General features: G+C 53.2%; 1 protein-coding gene across 1 annotated transcript; it reads right to left on the bottom strand.

Moving 5' to 3' along the window:
• Positions 1 to 571: 571 nt before the first annotated feature.
• LOC128901965 (AP-4 complex accessory subunit RUSC2-like) lies at positions 572 to 19,763 on the bottom strand. The gene is made up of 11 exons (XM_054184177.1): positions 17,801 to 19,763; positions 14,535 to 15,323; positions 13,840 to 14,031; positions 12,488 to 12,631; positions 10,826 to 10,902; positions 8,615 to 8,789; positions 7,537 to 7,642; positions 6,425 to 6,471; positions 1,864 to 2,815; positions 1,077 to 1,250; positions 572 to 752 (listed from the first exon to the last, which is right to left on the bottom strand). The coding sequence occupies exons 1-11, from the start codon at positions 19,761 to 19,763 to the stop codon at positions 572 to 574; spliced, it is 4,800 nt and encodes a 1,599-aa protein (XP_054040152.1).
• Between the last annotated feature and the right edge of the window lie 970 nt (positions 19,764 to 20,733).

Below are 20,733 nucleotides of genomic sequence, written 5' to 3'. Positions count from 1 at the left end.
GCCCGCTACAATCCACCAGGCACCACTATTACATGTCAGGACAGGGCTGCTCCAGTGTGGAGGAGCCTACCTTGCAGCCTCCCTTCAAGCTGCAACGCAACCCATCAGCCCAGCCTCGCAGAGACCTTGCCAACACATGGTGCTCCTTTCCACCCCTGCGGCTGATGATGCCAGGGATGCTGAAGGCTGCAGACTGCACTGCCATCCCTGGGGAGGGGATGGCCAGCATCCTGCACCCTCCAGCATGAAACTGAGCCATGCAGTGGGGCAGCACTGCCCTGGCAGGAGCTTCTTGGGTTCCTGCTGTGTACGAGTCTATGGCCTACAGGTGCTGGAGATGGCATGGAGTGGAGGGGGCTCAGACGGTCCCTGGTGTGGCTTGCAGAAGGCCCCAGGGGACAAGTCAGCCTTTGGCAGCTGCACAAGGAGGAGCAAGAAGGAACCACCTACGGTTACTGCATTCTGTAATGGTAAGAAACTAGCAAGAAGCTGTGTCTGTTTCTCTGGCAGGGTGGGCTTCCCCAGATGAGCCTCAGCAGCTCACGGTACTGTGTTTGGCCTCCCAGCCACGTCAATAGTCCTCGTCCTCCAGGTGGGTGACGTACATGATGGGCACCAGTCCCTTCTTGGAGTCGAGGCTGCACTGCAGCCAGTCACCATCCACCTTGGAGATGACCTGCAGGATGTCCCCCTTGTTGAAGCTCAGCTGTCCTGCCTCGGTGGAAATGTGATGGCAAAGAGCTTTCACTTCACTGCAGGCAGAGGGAGGGGAGGAAGGGTTAACTTGCCACAGCACACACACTCCATTGAAGCCCAGGGACCACCACAGGCACAGAGGAGCGAGGAAAACACCCCCTGCCTCCCTCCCCAGCCAGGATCTCAACTGCCCCCCAGCTCCCCATTGCCTACAGATTGCAGAGTTGGGGTGGACGGATGCACAAGCTGTGTCACTGCCCTGATTCGTCTCCTGGTCCATGAGTACAAAGGGGACCAGGTGAACCGCAACAGGCAGAGCCGTGCCAACCCCAACCCACCATGTCCCAGCACTTGCAGGACGGCCACGTGGCACCGCTCACCAGGGAGGGTGGGCAGACAGGCCCCAGGCTGGCCATGCCTCGGGGGGCACTTCAGGTGGCTCTGGCCGGGGGGGCTCTGGCTCAGGGACTGCTTCTTGCCACATGCTTGCTCCGACCATCTGGGCCACCAGCTGGAACATGGACTTGTCCAAGCTCAGCCAGCCGGAGGGCAACCTGCAAGAAGGAGATAGAAGCAGGTAGTGGCAGGGAAGTGTACCCGGGGGGCAAGAAGCAGCTGCTCTCATGGCAAGGTCATGCCTTAGAGGTCTGGATCCATGCACAAAGTGCACTGTCTCCTGGCAGGGAGGTCTCAGCATCCTGCAGACACACCGTGGCCTAGACTGGGAAGGACATTTCCAGTGGCCATACAAGCAAGAAGGGTACAGATGGAGAGGCAATGCGGGGAGGGCCCAGCCACACGGGGCAACTTCACGCCTCCTCCTCACCCGTTGTGAGCAACGGGGATGGCTCCATGTTTTGCTCTCACTTAGTACGTGTTTTTGGGAGGGATGGGGGCAGTGCAGCAGGGGCCCTTCCTGTGGAGAGGGGGCTTAGGAGCCAAGGCAGTGGTAGAGCTCAGGCAGAAGATTGAGCAAGGGTAGGAGTTGAGGAGGGAAACGGTGGTGTGAGCAGGCAGGCAGGGCTGGGCAGGGGTGACAGATCTCTCTGTTCACACATTGCCTCTGATGTACCACCATGGTGTAGCCCAGTGGTCGGCTATTGACCTGACTTCCACCTGCACTGCTGCAACCCCAGGTTAACCAGCCCTCCCCGGCCCCATCCTTACCTGTTAGGCTGCCTGGGCTCTTTTTGCACCTTCCTGGACCCAAACAAGTGTCCCCACTCGATGGGCTGGCTGCCCTTTGATGCACTGATGCTGCTCTCCTCCTGGGGGGCTGCTACTGCTACTCCCACTCTTTGCTGAGTCCCAGTCTCCTTTTCCTTGCTGTGCTTCAGCTCTGTAAGCACTGAGTCTGGGGGGCTGCCCATCCAGAAGGGCCTGCTCCATTCTTTCACCTCTTCGCCGATGGGTACCTGCTGGGGCTTTTCCAAGGGCTCTTCCGCAGCTTTAGGACTTGGCTTGCTGGCAGCCTTGGGCCTCTCCTCCAAGGTACACTCAGCCTCTGCACCCTCCACCACCCCTTCGCGGGGGGGTGGTGCCTTGCGGGTCTCTGCTGACCTGGGCACAGCATTCAAAGCTGCCTTCTTCTTCTCATAGCAGATGAACTTCGAGACTTCAGACGAGCCCTCGATGTAAATCTGAGAGCTCTGCATGAGCTGGTACCACCAGCCTGTTTGCTTGTCCTTCTCCTCCCACGTGCTCTCTCGCACCTTCCTCCGCTCTTCCTCCCTGTTGGGAGCCCCCACCCCCTTGACCCTCTCACTCGCAGCTTGCTGGGGGCTGTGGCCTGGTGAGATGTCATCATCTCTGGCACCCACTTTGCATGCTTCAGGGGCAGTGCTGCAGTCGTAAGGATCCTCACTGCTGCCCCGTGTCCGCATTAGCTGCGGGGTGGAGTGTGTGGAAAGCAGCAGGTCCTGCTTCACACGCAGCAGCTCCTTTTGCTGCTGCTGCTCTTTGCCCATTTGCATCAGGTGATGCTCAAAAAGGAGGTCTAGGTTGAAGGGTAGCAGGGAGAGAGGCTGGAGCAGGAGCAGGAGCTCCTCAAAAAGAGGCTGACACACACTATGAGACAGGCACAAGAAGCCTATCGGCTGGTAGTGTGACAGGATGATATCTGTAGGGCAAGAGACATTTAATTAGATGAAAGGCCCTTGCCACCTTTGTCAAGCCGCCAAGAAGCTGCTGAAGCTATGGGGAAAGGAGTTGGACAATAGTTTTTGGTCACAGCTGTGGCTGCAGTGTGAGGCTCAGCACTGGGTCAGGGAGCACCAGATGTTCTGTGAGCTCTGGACAAACTGGCCCAGGTCCTGCTTCCAGTCATGCCTGCAGCCAGGACCTGCCTGTCAGACTGTCCACCAGGATGACCTCTGCCACAAATGCCATGTGAGTAGGGTGCAAATAAAGAGCATCAAAGAGGGTTGGCACACATTAAGATTCTCTTCCCCACCTCCTGGAGATGAACAAGAGCTGCAAATCTGGCCAGTACCAGTCCCCTGCAGAGAGAAAGGTGTCGAGGACAGCTGAATACATAGAATCATAGAATTGCCTAGGTTGGAAGGGACCTTTCAGATCATCTAGTCCAACCATCAACCTAACACTGACAAAAACCAGCACTAAACCATATCTCTAAGCACTATGTCTACCCGTCTTATAAATATCTCCAGGGATGGTGCCTCAACCACTTCCCTGGGCAGCCTGTTCCAATGCTTGATAACCCTTTCAGTGTCAAAATTTTTCCTAATATCCAGTCTAAACCTCCCCTGGTGCAACTTGAGGCCGTTTCCTCTTGTCCTATTGCCTGTTCCTTGGGAGGAGAGACCAACCCCCACCTCTCTACACCCTCCTTTCAGGTAGTTGTAGAGAGCGAGAAGGTCTCCCCTCAGCCTCCTCTTCTCCAGGCTGAACACCCCCAGCTCCTTCAGCCGCTCCTCATAAGGCTTGTTCTCCAGACCCCTCACGAGCTTCGTTGCCCTTCTCTGGACCCGCTCCAGCACCTCAAGGTCTTTTTTGCGGTGAGGGGTCCAAAACTGGACACAGTACTCGAGGTGGGGCCTCACCAGTGCCCAGTACGGGGAGACAATCACTTCCCTAGTCCAACTCACCATGCTCTTCCTGATACAGGCCAGGATGCTGTCGGCCTTCTCGGCCACCTGGGCACACTGCTGGCTCATAGTCAGCCGGCAGTCAACCAACGCCCCCAGGTCCTTTTCTGCCGGGCAGCTCTCCAGCCACTCTGCCCCAAGCCTGTAGCGCTGCATGGGGTTGTTGCGACCCAAGTGCAGGACCCGGCACTTGGCCATGTTGAACCTCATACCATTGGCCTCGGCCCATCGATCCAGCCTGTCCAGATCCCTCTGCAAAGCCTTCCTGCCCTCAAGCAGATCAACACTCCCACCCAACTTGGTGTCGTCTGCAAACTTACTGAGGGTGCACTCGATCCCCTCCTCCAGATCATTGATAAAGATATTAAAGAGAACCAGCCCCAATACCGAGCCCTGGGGAACACCGCTCGTGACTGGCCGCCAACTGGATTGGACTCCATTCACCACCACTCTCTGGGCCCGGCCCTCCAGCCAGTTTTTAACCCAGCAAAGAGTACTCCCATCCAAGCCATGGGCAGCCAGTTTCTCCAGGAGGACGCTGTGGGAAACCGTGTCAAAGGCCTTACTAAAGTCCAGGCAAACAACATCCACGGCCTTTCCCTCATCCACCAAGCGGGTCACCCTGTCATAGAAGGAGATCAGGTTTGTCAAGCAGGACCTGCCTTTCATGAACCCATGCTGACTGGGCCTGATCGCCTGGTTGTCCTGCATGTGCCGTGTGATGGCACTCAGGATGATCTGTTCCATGACCTTCCCAGGCACCGAGGTCAGGCTGACAGGCCTGTAGTTCCCCCGATCCTCCTTGCGGCCCTTCTTGTGGATGGGCGTCACACTTGCTAGACGCCAGTCAACTGGGACCTCCCCGGTTTGCCAGGACTGCTGGTAAATGATGAAAAGTGGCTCGGTGAGCACTTCCGCCAGCTCCCTCAGTACCCTTTGGTGGATCCCATCTGGCCCCATAGACTTGTGTACGTCCAGGTGTTGGAGCAGGTCCCTCACCATCTCCCTCTGGATTATGGGGGCTTCATTCTGCTCCCCGCCCCTATCTGCTAGCTCAGGGGGCTGGGTACTCAGGGAACAACCGACTCTACTACTAAAGTCTGAGGCAAAGCGGCATTAAGTACCTCAGCCTTGTCCTCATCCTTTGTCACCATGTTACCGCCTTCATCTGATAAAGGATGGAGATTCTCCTCAGTCCTCCTTTTATTACTAATATATTTATAGAAGCTCTTTTTATTGTTCTTAACATCCAAAGCCAGGTTAAGTTCTAGTTGGGCTTTGGCCCTTCTAATTTTTTCCCTTCATAGCCTCACAACATCTTTGTAGCCTTCCTGAGTGACCTGCCCCTTCTTCCAAAGGCCATAAACTCTCCTTTTTTCCCTGAGTTGTATCCATAGCTCTCTGTTCAGCCAGGCCGGTCTTTTTCCCCAATGGCTTGTTTTTCGGCACATGGGGACATGGGGACAGCCTGCTCCTGCAGGTTACAGTCTTTCCAGGGATCTGGCTGGGCTGAACTGTGGATCCTAACAAAATGAACTAGCATTTCTACCTGCAGCATTCATCTTTCACTTAATTTGACCACATCTGCAGTGCCCTCCCCCACCAGCTTTGTTGTCAGGTCTCACTCCCAGGGAGAGAGTTTGGAACAGGATTTGTGGCCGTTTGGCTCCAGTGAGATAACAATCTTACACCATAGACAGGACTTGCACCTTATCTCCAACCCCTTTGCCTAGCCTTCTGCATCCTGACAGCCCTAGCTATTGCTCACACTTCCAGCTCTTAATGATGGCTTGAAACAGATGGTTGTCTTCTGCTCCAGAAAAACAGGGTGCTTTCTCTTGCCACACTGCTCAGTACAAAGGCAAGTCTATTTTCCTGTCCGCTCCAGAGAGAAGTGCTGACTGCACACACAGACCCGAGAAATGTCTGCTGTCAGCCCCCAAACCTGCCAGAAGATACTGGGCTGGACTTCTTGCAGTGCATGGGGCCCTGGGCTGAGCACAGGCTGAGCCAGAAGCACTCCCAAAGGATCCAGCAGGTCAAGGGTGTCTGTCTCACTGTGCACTTAACACTTAGTCATGCTGCTTCTAAGCATCTGGCAGCTTGGCCATTGCTGCTGGGTTATCTGTACATTCCAGAAACATTTCTAGTTGAAAAAAACAGGTACATCCAGTAAAATCTGCTTTTAATTTGTCAGAAGGTTTTCATTTCCATTTCCCATGCTTGAAGGGTTTCAGCTAAGTGTGCGCACCTCCAGACAGATGAAGCTCTCAGGCACTGGGCAGGGAATGCAGAAATTTGAGGAGGGTTGGATCTGGTCTCCTGCAGGTAGGTTCAAGGATCTGCATTGGGGGTGATAACCTTGGGTACTAGCTGCAGCTGGGAAGGACATGGCTGGCCAGGCTCGCCACAGCTCAGGTGGAGGGAGCTGCACGGAGCTTTGACTTCCACCTCACTCCCTTTAGCTGAGCAGCCCTCCAGCAACACGTACATTGGGAGCAGAGGGGAGCAGCCTAGGCTGAGAGACCAACAAGAGACATGCGTGCCTCAGAGCTTAGATCTGTGCTCTATATTGTGCAGAATTTGGCCCCCACTGCAGCCCGCAGCCCTTAGGCTCTTACCTTCATGGTCGTAGAGGTGGTTGAACCAGAACTCCAAGGACCGGATACTGCAGGAAGGGAAAACAAGCAGGGAAGGAAAGAAAAAGTGAAAATCAATTCACTCCCTTCATCCTAGCTGTTCTACAAGAAGAAGCAGCGTGGCTGGAAAAGGGCATTTACACAGCATATCCCTGTGAACCTCAAGACCTAGTGAAAGGACAGTCGTTCACTTCCATCAGCATGCACTGACCACAGCCGGCCAGCCTGTCACAGAGCCAGTTTGCTTTACATGAGGCACTGTATAACCATAACCCCTAACAACCATGTTTCCATCCAGTTTCCTCACCATTTAGCTCCTATGCTCTTGGCAGAGCTTAGCTTTGCTGAGAAGGGCTCATGAGAGGTAAATCATCTACAAACATGAGACCATTGCTGCAGGCTTGGCCCAAAATATGCTGGTAACCTGTGCCAGCAGGGGAGAGCTGAGCCATCCTGGGTGGGGAGAGCAGGGCAGAGCTTGCTCCTGCTTGTAGGGGTCCCCCAACATTTGGGGATATTGGGGACTCTGTTGCCACTGTCAGAGCTCTTGCTGACCGCCGGAGAGGAGAAGGGAAATACCATCCTAACACCATTCATCCCTTTATCGCGGCCGCCTTCTGTTCAACACAGAGTGTAGTGTGCACACTCCTTATCCAATCTGGGAGGGTCAGCCTTGAGTCCTGAACCAGGACTCCTTCAAAGCCTCATGCACTGGGATTCACTGCAGCTCCAGGAAGCAGTGATTTAAGCAGGGATTTTCAGGAGTAATTTATGCATATGTTATGTCTATCCCTATATGAACCCTGACAGACAGACTCTTCCCTCCTAATGTTTTGGGGCTAAAACAAGCTGACAATGTTCTTCAGTGGGCTACAGCCAGCCCTTCTCAGTTCTGGCCTGGTAGGGGTAGGTTTTGATCCTTCTGGAGTTCCCTGAGGCTCACAGCTTCTTCCTTCCCTCACCCACAGCTGGGGAGTGGCTTCCCAGGTTCCTTAAGTCTTTTCATTGGCAACTGTGCCTGCTTGCAGTCAAGGACCAGCACCTGCTGCCAGCCCTGGACAGTGACATGCAGTCAGCCCGGGGAGCCTGCTTACTTGAGGAGGCCAAAGATGAATGCATTGAACCTCATGGTGTGGTTGGTGAGCTCTGTGTACTGGCTGATCTTGCTATTTAGGCTGTGCAGCAACTTGGTAGAGGGGCCTATGGAGAGAAGTGAAATGTTGAGATTAGTTGTGGTCAGCAAAGCCAAAACGGCATCACGGGAAGGAGCATCAAGGCAAAGACAGAAGTTGGCTGGGTGCCCATGCCCATATGTGCATTGCCCCTCCACCAATCATCAAGATGAGCTCGCTCCATCCCAACAGTTAGACTTCACAAGGGGTGAAGTTGTGGTCTGTCCCAAACTGCCACTCCAAAACTTTGGGAGAGTTTCAATGGATGAAAGTACCCCAGAGACCTGTCTCCCACACTTCAGGGACAATCACGGCCTTCAGCTCAAAATCAGCAGGTAAACAGAATATTATGGTGAGTGGTTATAATTTGGGGTATCTGCAATCACAGAGATAACCCCAGAGTTGGAGGTTTGCCACAAACAGGCTAGGAGGCTTCCCAGCCCTGGATGTAAGCTCTTCATGATGCAGAAATCAGTGTGGCCCTGCCATCTGTAACCTCAGAAAGGAGTTCTCCTGGATGGTAGCCACTGCCACAATCCAGGGTGCAGACTGGTACTAGCAGAGGGTGCAGGTGATGCGGGCATGCTTGAGCCAAATGAGCCGTGTGTGCAAATTTTCTTACAGACCAGGCTAGAGCACAGTTCTGCCTTATACCGTAGCTGTGCAGGACTAAAGATGAAGGTCTAGAAACACCCTGGAAACTTAGAGGAGGGAAAAGGGCATTCTTGTAGGGTTTATTTCTGTCTTTTTTTTTTTTTTTCATTGCTAGGGTCTGTTATAGGACAATTTAGAAATTTCAGGAAAAATGACAATAAATATTTGGACAGAATAGAGCAGTGGCTCTCCCACCTTGCAAGAGCAGGTCAAGGTGCACCTTGTTCCGCACAGGGAGACAGGTATTATTCTGCATCCCCATCCTTATAGTCAACCTTCCTAGCACCTCCCAGCCACAACACAGGAGTACCGCAGAGCAATGGGCATCGCTGCACACCCTCCATACCTAGCTGGGTGGATGCCTCCACCACGCTCCAGGGGATGTTTCTCCTCTGACCAATGATCATGTCCAGGACATAAGCCTTGAGCCCGTCACTCAGGATGTCCTGGACAGCAGGGCACAGGTATTTCAGGATGAGATGCCCCACGTTGGGGCTCACGGAGCTATTCCCAAGTTTGGCCTAAGGGAGAACAGGCAACAGGGAGAGGGTTGAGTAACTGCTCTATAAGGTACGGACGCATGCGAACAGTCCAGTCCCACTTGCCTACTACAGATACCCAGCAGGCAATATCCAGGCTACAATGATGCTCAGCAGCTCCTTGAACAGGCAGGCTCTTCCCCTTCACCCTTGCTGCCTCATACACCAATTCTGGGTTGCTCCCTGCAAGGTCTGCCCCAGGCTGGGATGAGGCAACAGCTTGGGAAAAGAATATCCCAGCTTGAGAAGAGGATATCCCAGTTAGAAGGGATGCCCAGTTCTCCCTAAGGGTATAACAAGGCTTTCCTGCTGGAGGAAGAAGAGAGTAGGAGCTTTTTCTGCTGCTGTAGATTTTCTTGTTGCTATTTTTGAAGTAGGAAGCAGCAAGCGACATAGGAACTTCCAGTACCGAGGGTACTTAACTCAGTGACATGCTGAGCTATGATTCCTAGGAATTACTATAAATAAACAGGGCGAGGGCAAAATGGATGGACAGAGCCCAGGTTGAGGTGAGGAAGCATGTAAGAGCCCAGCATCAACAGAGCAGGGACATATTCTGCTGCATACAGTCCTTGAGCTGCCAAGGGGTCTATCCAAAAGGGTCAGCCCCAGATCTTGCACATCACGTCAGTGGTCCCAGGCAGTTGTGTTCAGGGCACAGATTTTACCAGCTGAGCTGGAATTACACTGGCCAGTTGGCACAGGTCCACGAAGGTCCTGAACTGAGACTTGAACTTCTGGGTCAGGAATAATCCTGCCAGATTCATTGAGCTTTGGGAGCATCAGGGACAGGTGCTGCCTTTTGACAGGTGAATGCTCAGCCCTTGGCACACTGACACATAATGAAATCCCAGATCAAAACCACAGTGCTGTCTGGCAAGTAAAGTAATGGGGGAATGTTGCGATTATTCCCCAAACCAACAGGAAACTCACGGTGAAGCTTTCAAAAGCTGTGGAAATCCAAACAGCTCCAGTTATGCTGCACAGCAATCTCTGCATCAGCAACAATTGTAATTAGGGGCAAATTACCCTGGGCTCTGAGATAAGATTGAATGGGCTTGGAATCTGTCCCAGTCAGGTTTCTCCTTGGGGATGGCACTCCAGGGCAGTTGTCATGTCCAAATGGTGTCACATTGCTGCCCCAGAGTCCCTGCGACTGAAGCAGAGCATTCAGCTTTGAGAGGAGGCACCACAAAGATGCTGAGTGTCACAGGACTGCAAACACTGGCTGGTGCAAACAGAAGTGAGCTTGCTCTGCCTGCTCTCCCCAAAAATGGGAGATGAGGGGAGCACAGGCCAAAGACAGCCAACCCCATGGGAAACCTTGATGAACTCTGAAGCTAGTGGGTTCGTGTTAAGGGCTATAGGGGAAGCCCAACTGCCCCAGATGGGCAATGACTGATGCACTTTTTTATCATTATGGAGCCCTGTGAGACATCAAGGGACTGGGGACACTGCGCTGTGCCCTGGCATCAGTGCCAGAACAGAATTGCTGGATGGGTGGAGGAGGGAAACACAGCTCTCCGCTATATGAGAAAAAAGAGCTGGTGTACTGCATCAGACCAGAAGTCCAGTTGGCCTGAGCTGGCCTGATATTCTCTCTTATAAAGAGCCATGAGAAAGTACATAAGAAAGAGTCAAACCAAAGCAAACATACATAATAATTCCCCTTAATACTCTCCCAGCCTACAACTACTTTCAACTCAGAGACTACCTAAGCTGGACATGATTCCTATGTGTTTAGTTGACTCAATGAATTTCTCTTCCCTGTATTTTTCTGATCTTCCCTTAAATTCACATAACCTTTTAGCACGCCCAGCATCATACAGCAAGAATTGTCACAGATTTACTATCTACTGCATGATGTACCATTGCCTTTGTTTGTTTTGTTCTTGGTACTACTAGCTTCATTGGATACCCTGTAGTTTTTTAACTGGAAGAGAATGGAGAGGCAATCTTTCTCCATCCTCTCCATGTCACTCATGATGTTGAGAAGCCATACTGAAAGCAAGATTTACCTTCACCCCTGGATCCCTGCTGGTTCCAAAGTGAGCCACAATCAGGTCAACAGCAGTGTTGATTGCCTTCACCAGACCTAGAGGGAAAGACAGAGTCAAAGAGCTGCCTGAGGGGCTTCTAGGACAGACCCTGACCAAACACTTCATGAAGAAATCGGGCAGGGCATTTCAAGCCCATGTCAGCACACATGCCTTCTCTGGCAACATGATCAGCTCATGTCGAGTCTCTGCCAAAAGCATGCAGAACCCCTCCTAACTCCTCACCAAATCTATCCCTTCTGGTTCCAACACTCACATATCAGCCCAACAGTATGACAACCTTTAGAAGTGGCTGAAGCGTAAGACACCCTGTCAGTGTTCCCAAGGGACATGGACCATCACCTCCACGCACCATCCCTTGAGGGAGCAGAGATGGGGTCTGAGGCAATGAGTCTTTAGCTGCTTTTATCTTACAGGGTGGCATGGCAGAAGCCATGCATTTGGCAAACATCAAGGGCTACCAGGATGCTGAGGGGACTGGAGCACCTCTCTTATGAAGAAAGGCTGAGGGACTTGGGTCTCTTCAGTCTGGAAAAAAGACGGCTGAGGGGGGACCTTATCAACGCTCATAAATACTGAAAGGGTGGGTGTCAGGAGGATGGGGCCAGGCTCTTCTCAGTGGTGCCCAGTGACAGGACAAGGGGTAACGGGCACAAACTTGAACATAGGAAGTTCCATCCCAACATGAGGAGGCACTTCTTTACTTTGAGGGTGGCAGAGCCCTGGCACAGGCTGCCCAGAGAGGTGGTGGAGTCTCCAACTCTGGAGACATTCAAAACCCGCCTGGACGCGTTCCTGTGCCACCTGCTCTGGGTGACCCTGCTCTGGCAGGGGGGTTGGTCTAGATGATCTCCAGAGGTCCCTTCCAACCCCTACCATTCTCTGATTCTGTGATTCTGTGAAACTATGTAATGACTTTCAGTAACAAGCCAGTGGTGGGTAAGCTGACATCTGCATCGGTATGATGCAAGAACAAAAGTGGAATAGAGGAGAAGGCTGCCATCTGGTAATCACCAACACATAGCTGGCAAAGGCATGGGAACCTTTCTGCACATCCCTTGCCTCTGACATGATACCGAGACAGCTGTCAACAACCCAGTCCCCAAAGCTTGCCTCTACCATGGGTCTCATCACAGCCATATCTTGTCCTGCTTTGGAATCCTTTCTCCCGCCCTTTTACATAAACACTTTACCATGGAGGACCCAACAGACCTTTTACCTAAATTACAAAATCTCAGGCTAGCACATCTGCAACATCACACAGATTCACAGATCTACCCATGTATACTGAGACAGGGGTGGCAGCATGCCCTGCCTCAGGGTCATACTCCTGTGCCTGCCTGCTCTCTCTGCCCTTTCTTGTGGACTTAAGATCCTTTCTAATCATACTTCCTGGGACAAGCAACTCAAACATACTCTGGCACGTGGCATGGTGCAGAGAACACAAGAACCTGCCGTGGAAACAGACATCAGTCCAGGGGGACGTGTAGTTACGATGCTACGCAGAGAAGGGCAAGGAAAGAAACCATTACGTCTACAGAGATGAGACAGAGAGAAGCACTATTTGCCTTATGCTGTGCTATGCCACACCCTCCTCCACTGACATGAGACGCACGGACTCACCCTTCTTCTGCAGCAGGTCGATGGAGATGGACTCTGTGTTGCCATCTGGGGAGAGGCAGAACTCAGCAGGGGGGTTCTCTGCTAGTGAGAAGTAGTCAGGGAAGAAGTCAGTGTAGGTAAGCTGTAGTTGCCTCATAGACTGCCCTGCAGGGCCAAGACAGGGAGGAGAAGGATCAGCCCCAAGCCCTTATACCAAAGCCTCTCCCACATTGTTTGCTTTTCCCAGAAGCAACCTGCACCAGCAGGAGTCCTCACACCAGCCTGTCCAAGACAGCAAGGCTTGTTACTCTTCCAGCAATGGTTTGCAACATGAGCCTGTAGAGTTCAACCCCGCAGCCCACCCATCATCTGGCTCCAGCTTGACTGGGGGCCCATGGGCACTGGAAGATACTGTGAAAGGTTCACCCTCATGAGCTGGTGCTAAGGAAAACCTCGCTGCACCAGACTCTCAGGGCTGCTGTGCAGATAGCCCCAGCAAGTGGGGTCAAAAGTAGAGCACAGAGAGAATCCCTACTTGTCACACACAGGCATCCACAGGCAACAAACTACATGCTTTCTGCCTATCCCCTGAGATGGTCTCTATTTTCAAGGGGTGACTTTTGCAGGAGCTCTTTCATGTGCTCGATTTCCATCTGGTTCATTCCCCAGCTCTGGGCTAGGCATCTTCCCGTGAAAGAGGTATGAAGAAACTGTTTGGGTTGGCAGTGAGGTGTAGAGTTTTGGGGAATTCACTCCATGACTTGGGGCTGGCCTCAAGAATGCTCTCCTTCCCACAGACAGACCCCTCTGCTCCTCCTGGAGGACTCTCAAAGGTTCAGCCAAAAGCAGCCTGCCACTCTCAGCCCTTCCTACACAGGTTTTGGAGGACAGAGAAGACCTTAAGGGCAGAGCATGGAGAAGACAGAGCCCTACAGTGTTGCCAGCTGCCCCATGAGAGCTACAGACCAGCACCTAGCATGCTGCCAGGGTTGGGGCAGATGGGCAGACACTGTGGGGCACAGACATGAGATCTCCAAGGGACACAACTCCTGTATGAGACATGAACTACAAGCTGGACACAGTCCAGGAGCACTTGCTGAGGTCTGAGCTGGCTCTTGGGCCATTCACTTTCCCCTTCAATCCAGCCCAGAGCTGGACCTGACTACTCTCACCTTGTGGAGAAGGGAGGCTCCACACAGGGTGTACCCATCAGTGAGGCAATTTTCACCTTCGTCTTGTACCCCTCAGCCCCACTGTGAGCAGATGCAGAGCAGAGCAGGCAGAGCAGTGATGAAGCCAGGCATAGCTGAGATACTGAACCTGAGCCCCAAGGTCATCTCCCAAGACCCCCCCAGCAGAAAGGTGGTGCACACCGTTCAGCTTGCAGTGGAAATGGCTAGTGTTGAGCGTGCCAGGAAGCTCAAAGATGGGGTTCGGCCGGGGCTCTTGCTGCCTCTTGTCTAGGCTGCCTGCTAAGCCGGGCAGCCCTGAAACGCGGTCCAGACCCAGAGGGTTCCTCCGCCTGTACTCCTGCCACTTCAACGCTTGGGGGGAGAGGTGGTTTGCTATAACACCGCAGCACCAGACAGGAGGATGTGAGCAGACAGGAGGACATGGAGGAGAAACAGAGAGAGAAAGGATGAGAAAGAGGAAGGACAGAGAAAGAGAGACAGCAAGTTAGTTAAAAGTCCAGCAGCGTTTCAGGACGTTCACATACATACATGAAGGGAGGTGGAGGCCACAGCCTGGCAGAGCAGGGCAGGAGCCTGGGCAGCCTCATGGCTGCAGGCAAAGAGGGAGCAGGTTTGGGGTACAAGCACCTGGTGTGGGGTGCTGTAAGATCAGCAGCCCCATGCTGCCCTCTCCAGAGACACAGTGTAGAAGTCAGGACTGGACAGACATGCTCTTAGCATACGACTTTCTTTTGCAGGCAGAGTGATGATGGGAGCTGTTGGGTGCTGCAGCACCCAGATGCAATTTTGCCCCGGGCTGCAGCTATAAGGGAGGGTGGTACTATAGGGAGCAGGAGATGTTCCAGACTAGCATGTCCTGGCAGATGGGAACCTACCACTGAGGGGCCGCATTCCCATGCTGCTGAGGGAACCAGAGCTGCTGGTCTCACTGCCACTCCTCCAGTGGGGATCTGCATGGCCTCCCACTCTGCTCACGGGCATACTGTCCACCGAGAGGGGCAGGAAGGACTCACTGTGGAGTCGGTACTCGGAGAGTGGTGGGCTTGGCTGCAGCGATGCCTCCTTCTTGGGAACAGGTTTGGGGTTCTCCTTTTGCCTCAGGGCATCAGCTTTGTTGGCTTGGGAGGGCTGCGTGGCACTGACAGCAGGGGAAGGCCTCATAGGAAGGAGGCTGGCAGAGATGGGGCAGGATCTGCTCATGGGAGGCTGACTTTCTCCAGACCTCTCTGTGGTGGGTGAGGAAGAGGAGTCCACGCTTTGAAAGAAAGGCACGTTGCATTGCGCAGGAGAGTAACTCCCCAGGGGGGATGGACGGGTTGTCTCGGGGGCAGGTTTCTTAATGCAGCCACCATTGCAGGAGGCAGCTCCATCCACTGAGCGTTGGGTCAGGAGCGTGCTGTGGGCTTGGCTCCCCGCTGATGCTGACTGCTCTGCCGAGGTGGCCGAGGCTGAGGACCGTGAATTGGAGGAGATCTGCTGGATGGAAGGCCAGTTGCTGGACAAGTTGTAGAGTTGGGAAAGGCTGGAGGCAAAATGGCTGTGCAGAGCACGGGCCTTGGGTGGCTTGCTGAAATGGTGCTGGAAAGCAAAGGGCTGGATGGGCAGAGTCGTGGGACGCTGGTCCTTGCTGTAGCGTACCACAGGTTTGCTGTCTGTGCCACCACCTTCAGGGAGAGAAAGGGGGACAGAGTGTAAGGATGGGCAGAGGGACAGTCATCGTCAGCCTATCAGATCACAGGCAAAAGGGACCCTGCTCTCAGCTGCGGGAAGAGGATGAGCTAGAGGCCAGGGACACAAGCAGAGTAGTTCAGGTCTGAATGGGTTACACACATCATGAGCTGGCAGGGTAAAGACATGTGGCCCCAAATGCAGAGTTTCCAGCTGTTGACAGCTGTCTGTAAGAGTAGGGCACTGCACTGGGGGCTTCTCTCTCCTGATAGGGTCACCAGATTCCCATCCTTTCCCCATCCCTTGCTCCCAGGACAGCACAAGCCATGGCCCCAAGCGCCTGCCCTCAGCCTGCCTCCATCCAGGCAGTACCACAAAGACATGGCCCAATGCACTGTGGTACAGAAAGATTTCTTAACCCGACTCACCCAACGGAGCACAAGCATTACATGCAATAGCACCGCAGCTCTGCATCCCACATTGCACAGTGCTGTCGGAAAAGCCGCTTGCTTCCTCTTCTCCCTCCCTCCTCTTTCTCCTGTAACTGTTCCCCCTCTGAGCACACAGCTCCCTTCTTCCCCCTGCCTGTACCAGACCCAAGCAGGCCGTTCCTAACTGAATCAGGCTGACAGCAGAATAAGAGCAGCTTCCAACCCTGGAAAAGGCAGGTCTGCTTCAGCAAATGACTGTCAGGGATTTCCTAAGGGTATGTGCTGGGGTGATCTCCTACACATGCATGCCTGCAGCTCCTGGTGGGGCCACAATATCCTGAGGCACACAGCTGAAGCGTGACACGCTGTGCACACAGTGCACAACACACACAGCACTGGATGCACACACGGGTCTGACTGGGATCCCTGATCGCTACACCGCATCCCAGCATGGCATGGCAGCTTCTGGCTTGCCTTCCCCACCACTTCTCCAGCCCACAGCAAATCCTGGGACAAAGGACCCATCCCAAGCAGAGCCCTGGTGTTACTTTCTGCCTGTGGGGTGTGCCAGGCCTCTCTCCCTATAGCTAGTCTTTAGCAGGTCTTGCTTTCCCTCTCGTCCCTTCTCAGACCCTAGACCCTCTAGACCCTCAGACCCCTTCATGCTAGACCCTAGAGGGTCTCAGACACTCTAGGGGTCATGCTGCTCTCAGCTGGCATGAGGCAGCTCTGCCTCTATCTCCAGCTGCAGCAGGAGCTTTCCACACAGCACTAATGCCTGTCTTGCTGCCACAGTGCAGAGGAAGGGACCGCAGCAGGGGGTGCAGGAACTGCTGGTATATATTGCCCTGAGAGCTCCTGCCTGCCCCCTCCTTCCACTCCCTGAGCAGCTCTTGCTGCTTCCAAGCACTCCCTCTGCAAACCAAGAGGGCTGCTCCCACAGCTGCCTTCTCCCAGCAGAGACCTGCCTTCCCCGCCATCCCACACCGAGTGCATATTCAAGGCTCAATAAACAAACAGGACAATACACCAAAACCTCTTGCTCCAAAGGCCAAAATCTCTCACACACCTTCCATGGCAATGAATGACATGTTCTTCCTATCTCTCACAAGAAATTTTCAGGGCATTAAATGGAGACAGTCAAGTCCTTGGCATGTTAGGGGCTATCTACCACAGCAGTCTGGTCAGAGCCCCATTTTAGATAGGCTCTTACCTGTGAAACAGGTACAAGAACTGTCTAGGGCAGAGATGGAGGTCTCCTGCTATGCTGGAGAAATGGTCGCGTACCTCTGATGGGACTGTCACGCAGCTTCCTCACCAGGACATGTAACGGCAATATCGAGGTGGAAAGCAATTAATGTATTACAGACTTTCCTGCAGAGGGAGCTGGGACAATTACCCTCCAGAGGAACCTTTGCTGCAATCCAATGCTCTGTGGAGGATATGGCCAGGATATTCCAGCAGACACACAGCTTCTCTAATCTCTGCAGGACTCATGTTGTAAGTCCTGGCAGAGACTGTGTGAGCTCCCTGACCCTGCACTGAGAGGAGACTGCTGGCTATGCCTCTTCCCTCCCCACCTCTGCCCCATGTGGCTCCAAAGACGAAAGGCTAAAAACTCCTCAACGGTTCCCTTCCCTTCGTCTGCTGGGAACGTGGCTCTGCTGAGCATCTTCAAATCTCTGTCTTGGGAGCTAAAGGCAGGTGGCTCTCATGGACTGGGGGAGTACAACGCCCTGGAAGGGAGACAATTCTCCAAGCTGCACAGACCCTAAGTGCTAATGCCATGACCTCCCTTATACAATATGAGAGGTTTGCACAAAACCTCAAAAGGCTTTAGAAATACAAGGACAGGACACTTGCACTGATCTGGGTCTGAAATAAGCACAGCAGGGCTTTGTCCCAAGGAGTGGCAGACCAGGAAACAAAACTGCACAGGCACTGGTCTCCCATCACCATGCAGGTTCCTCTGCTGCTCCCCTCATGTCCCAAAAAGCAGACTTTATTTTTACTTCTCCATTCTGCCTAGTTGGGCTCCTTACCATCTGCTTGGGCTCTAACGTCTCTTTGTCCGTGGCCACTGGCAGAGCTACCTGAGAAGCTGGCATCTGCCTCCATCAGCAGGGAGAGAGAGGCTTGCTCACCTTCCCCATGCCCACTGGGGACGGTCTCACTGGAGCCTGAGTCTTTGGTGGGACACAAAGCCTGGCTGTCCCCAAAAGCGTGATTCAAACAGAAGCCCTCGCAGCTCTGTTTCAGGCTGTGGACAAAGGGCATGGGTGGAAGACCCTGGCTGCGGCGAGCTCTCTCTTCAAGGAAGGTTGGGCAATCTCGCTGATTCTCGGGGATAGGTGAGAACTCCAAGGAGGAATCGCCACTGGACTGGAGTGGCAGGGGGGTGCCGTTCTTTTTCCTGCCTTTAGCCAGTTCAGCAAAAGATGTCACTCGCTTTGGGGGGGAATTCTGGATGGGTATTGCTGGACTTTCACTCAGCTTGACTGGACAGCTCACCATGCGCTCCAAAGAGCCCAGCCTGCTGCTAGGACTCCTATCCAGGTTCTGATCATAGCTCCTGGAGCGCTGACAGCTTGTGTTGAGGTTAGGTGGTGACACATTCACATAGACCTGACCCTTAATCATGTTCTGGGTGGCTTCTCCCTTTGCCTCCTCTTCACTGCACTCCACATTACTTTCTTCTTGTCTCAGGTCAGGTCTTCTAAACAGATAGTATTCAGTGGGCTGGGCTGGGCTACCTTTGGTATGGTCTTCCGAGCAGCTAGTTATGGAAGATCCTGCTGGGCTGGGGGATGACTGGGAAGACAAGTCACACGTGACTAACTTATAATAATTCTGAGTAGCCACAACAAGCCGTGCTTGGCTTCGGAAGCAGGCAGTGAGATCTGAGCTCTCCAAAGTACAAGGCTCACAGTGGAGGTGGCAGGAGTTACAGTTAGCATCAAGGACAGGTGAGGAGGAGTGTTGACACCCACACACCTTCCCCGAACTCTCCGGGTGATGTGACCCACAAGACATTTTGGATTCTGTGGGCGATGAATGCAAATCCAAGTAAAAAGCTCCTGTGTCTGAGTGGCTGCAGAAGGAAGAGTCAAAGGACAGGTTGGCTGAATTCAGGTTAGATTGAGAATGGCCGTTCACTTTGTTGTAGAGAGCACTGAAGTTCACCAGCACTCCATCGGAGCTGTTGCAGGAAGAGTCACTTATGTAGCCCATCTTTTGGTCAATCACTTCGGACTGACTTGATGAACTGTAGCAGTGACAATGCTGGAGCTCTGACCTGGAACAGCTGCATGTCTGTCTGTGCAGGGCATCCTGATTCCCCGGCGATTCACCCGTGTTCTGGTTCCACTCCTGGTTGCCACCATCGAAGGAGAAGCTGCCACAATGGCAGCTGCATTCATCCAGCTCCATGCATTCTGAGGCCTGGTGGCACTGGTTTGCATTGTTCCTCTTCTGGACGTCATCACTGCTGATTTTGTCCTCTTGCCCGTCTACCACACCGGACTGGCTGGCCATGTTCCAGGATTTCACAATGTGATTGGAGTCATGGAGGTGGAAAGGGGGCAAGGCCAACTCATGCAGATGAAAGGGAGGTTTTCCAGCCACAAGGGAGTTGTGAAGGTGGAAAGATTTTTGACCCAAGTCATCCCCAAAGATGCTGAGGTCTTCACCCTCATTCAGCAGGAAAGGGTTATGTTGCTTACTGATACTACGGACAATCAAGTCCCTCGCTTTGCCGCCTTTGCTGTCTGAGGCCTCTGCTGAGGTTTCGGAGGCCTGGAGAAAGCTGCTGTACACCAAGGAGTCAGTTTGTGAAAGGTTTCTGCCCAGAAGGGCAGAGGTCTGTGTAAGGCCTAGCTCTGGCTGGCAGAAGGAGTCGGTCCTTTTGCTCACAGAGCAGCACTGTCTATCAGGGAGCTGGCAATGCACCAAGGGAATGTGATGGACAATCAGTGTCTCGCCAGCCAGTTTGGGTGAACTATCCATGGTGAGGAACGCTCTTCAGGACATCAGTTAAGCTGGTGCTACCCATGGACAGGTAGGGGCGCGCATGAGAGGCTGGGAGGACACTTCTCATGGGGGAATTCAGATACCTAGAGAGAGATAAAAACACAAAGGAAGTCACGTCTCAGGAAAGGCAGTGACTATTTAAAGCATCATTGGTTTGACTGAAGACTTCATGACCTAAACAGACTGGTCCTCGTCAGCACAAGTACCTGAGCACAAGGTCCCGAGTTCTCCTTCTTCAGGGAAAGCACAATGTAGGACAAACATGTCCCCCCAGGTAAACAACATCCACAGCCTTTCCCTCATCCACCAAGCGGGTCACCTTGCAATAGAAGGAGATCAGGTTAGTCAAGCAGGACCTGCCTTTCATGAACCCATGTTGACTGGGCCTGATCACCCTGCTGTCTTGCATGTGCCGCGTGATGGTACTCAAGATGATCTGTTCCATAACCTTCCCAGGCACCCAAGTCAGACTGACCATGACACTGCCTCAGGCCCCCATAGCCCTGCTCCCACAAACACCTCCAAAACCTTCTCAGGTCTTCCTCACTCCTCTCTCCCTCCAGATCCAGTGGTAGATATTGAGTAAAACACCCCTGGTTCAGCTGCCCGAGCCCACCCCAGGGTGTTCTCATCATGCATCCCTTTTGCCTTGAAATCTCGCTACTTACTACCTTGAACTGACCCAGCTGCAACAATCCTGCTGTTGAACCCCACCTTCCAGATCTGACAAGCTCCTGAACCAGCCAGATTTGGCTCATTTGGTTTCTCCTCCAAACCTTTCCTTCTACCCTGCTCTGAGCTCCACTTTCTCAGTGGCTTCTAGGATGTGAAGCACCTCGAGGTGGACAGTGTACAAAGTACTGGGGGTAAGAGGGTCTTCTTGGAGCTGGATGGAGAAGACCTTCCTGTCCCTGGCTAGGTCAGGCAGGGTCTTTGTGTATGGGAG

The sequence above is a fragment of the Rissa tridactyla genome, chromosome W (assembly GCF_028500815.1).
Source record: "Rissa tridactyla isolate bRisTri1 chromosome W, bRisTri1.patW.cur.20221130, whole genome shotgun sequence".
In the NCBI taxonomy this organism is placed as follows: domain Eukaryota; kingdom Metazoa; phylum Chordata; class Aves; order Charadriiformes; family Laridae; genus Rissa; species Rissa tridactyla.
Note: the sequence above shows the minus strand (reverse complement) of the source record. Positions and strands in the feature narration are given on the sequence as shown.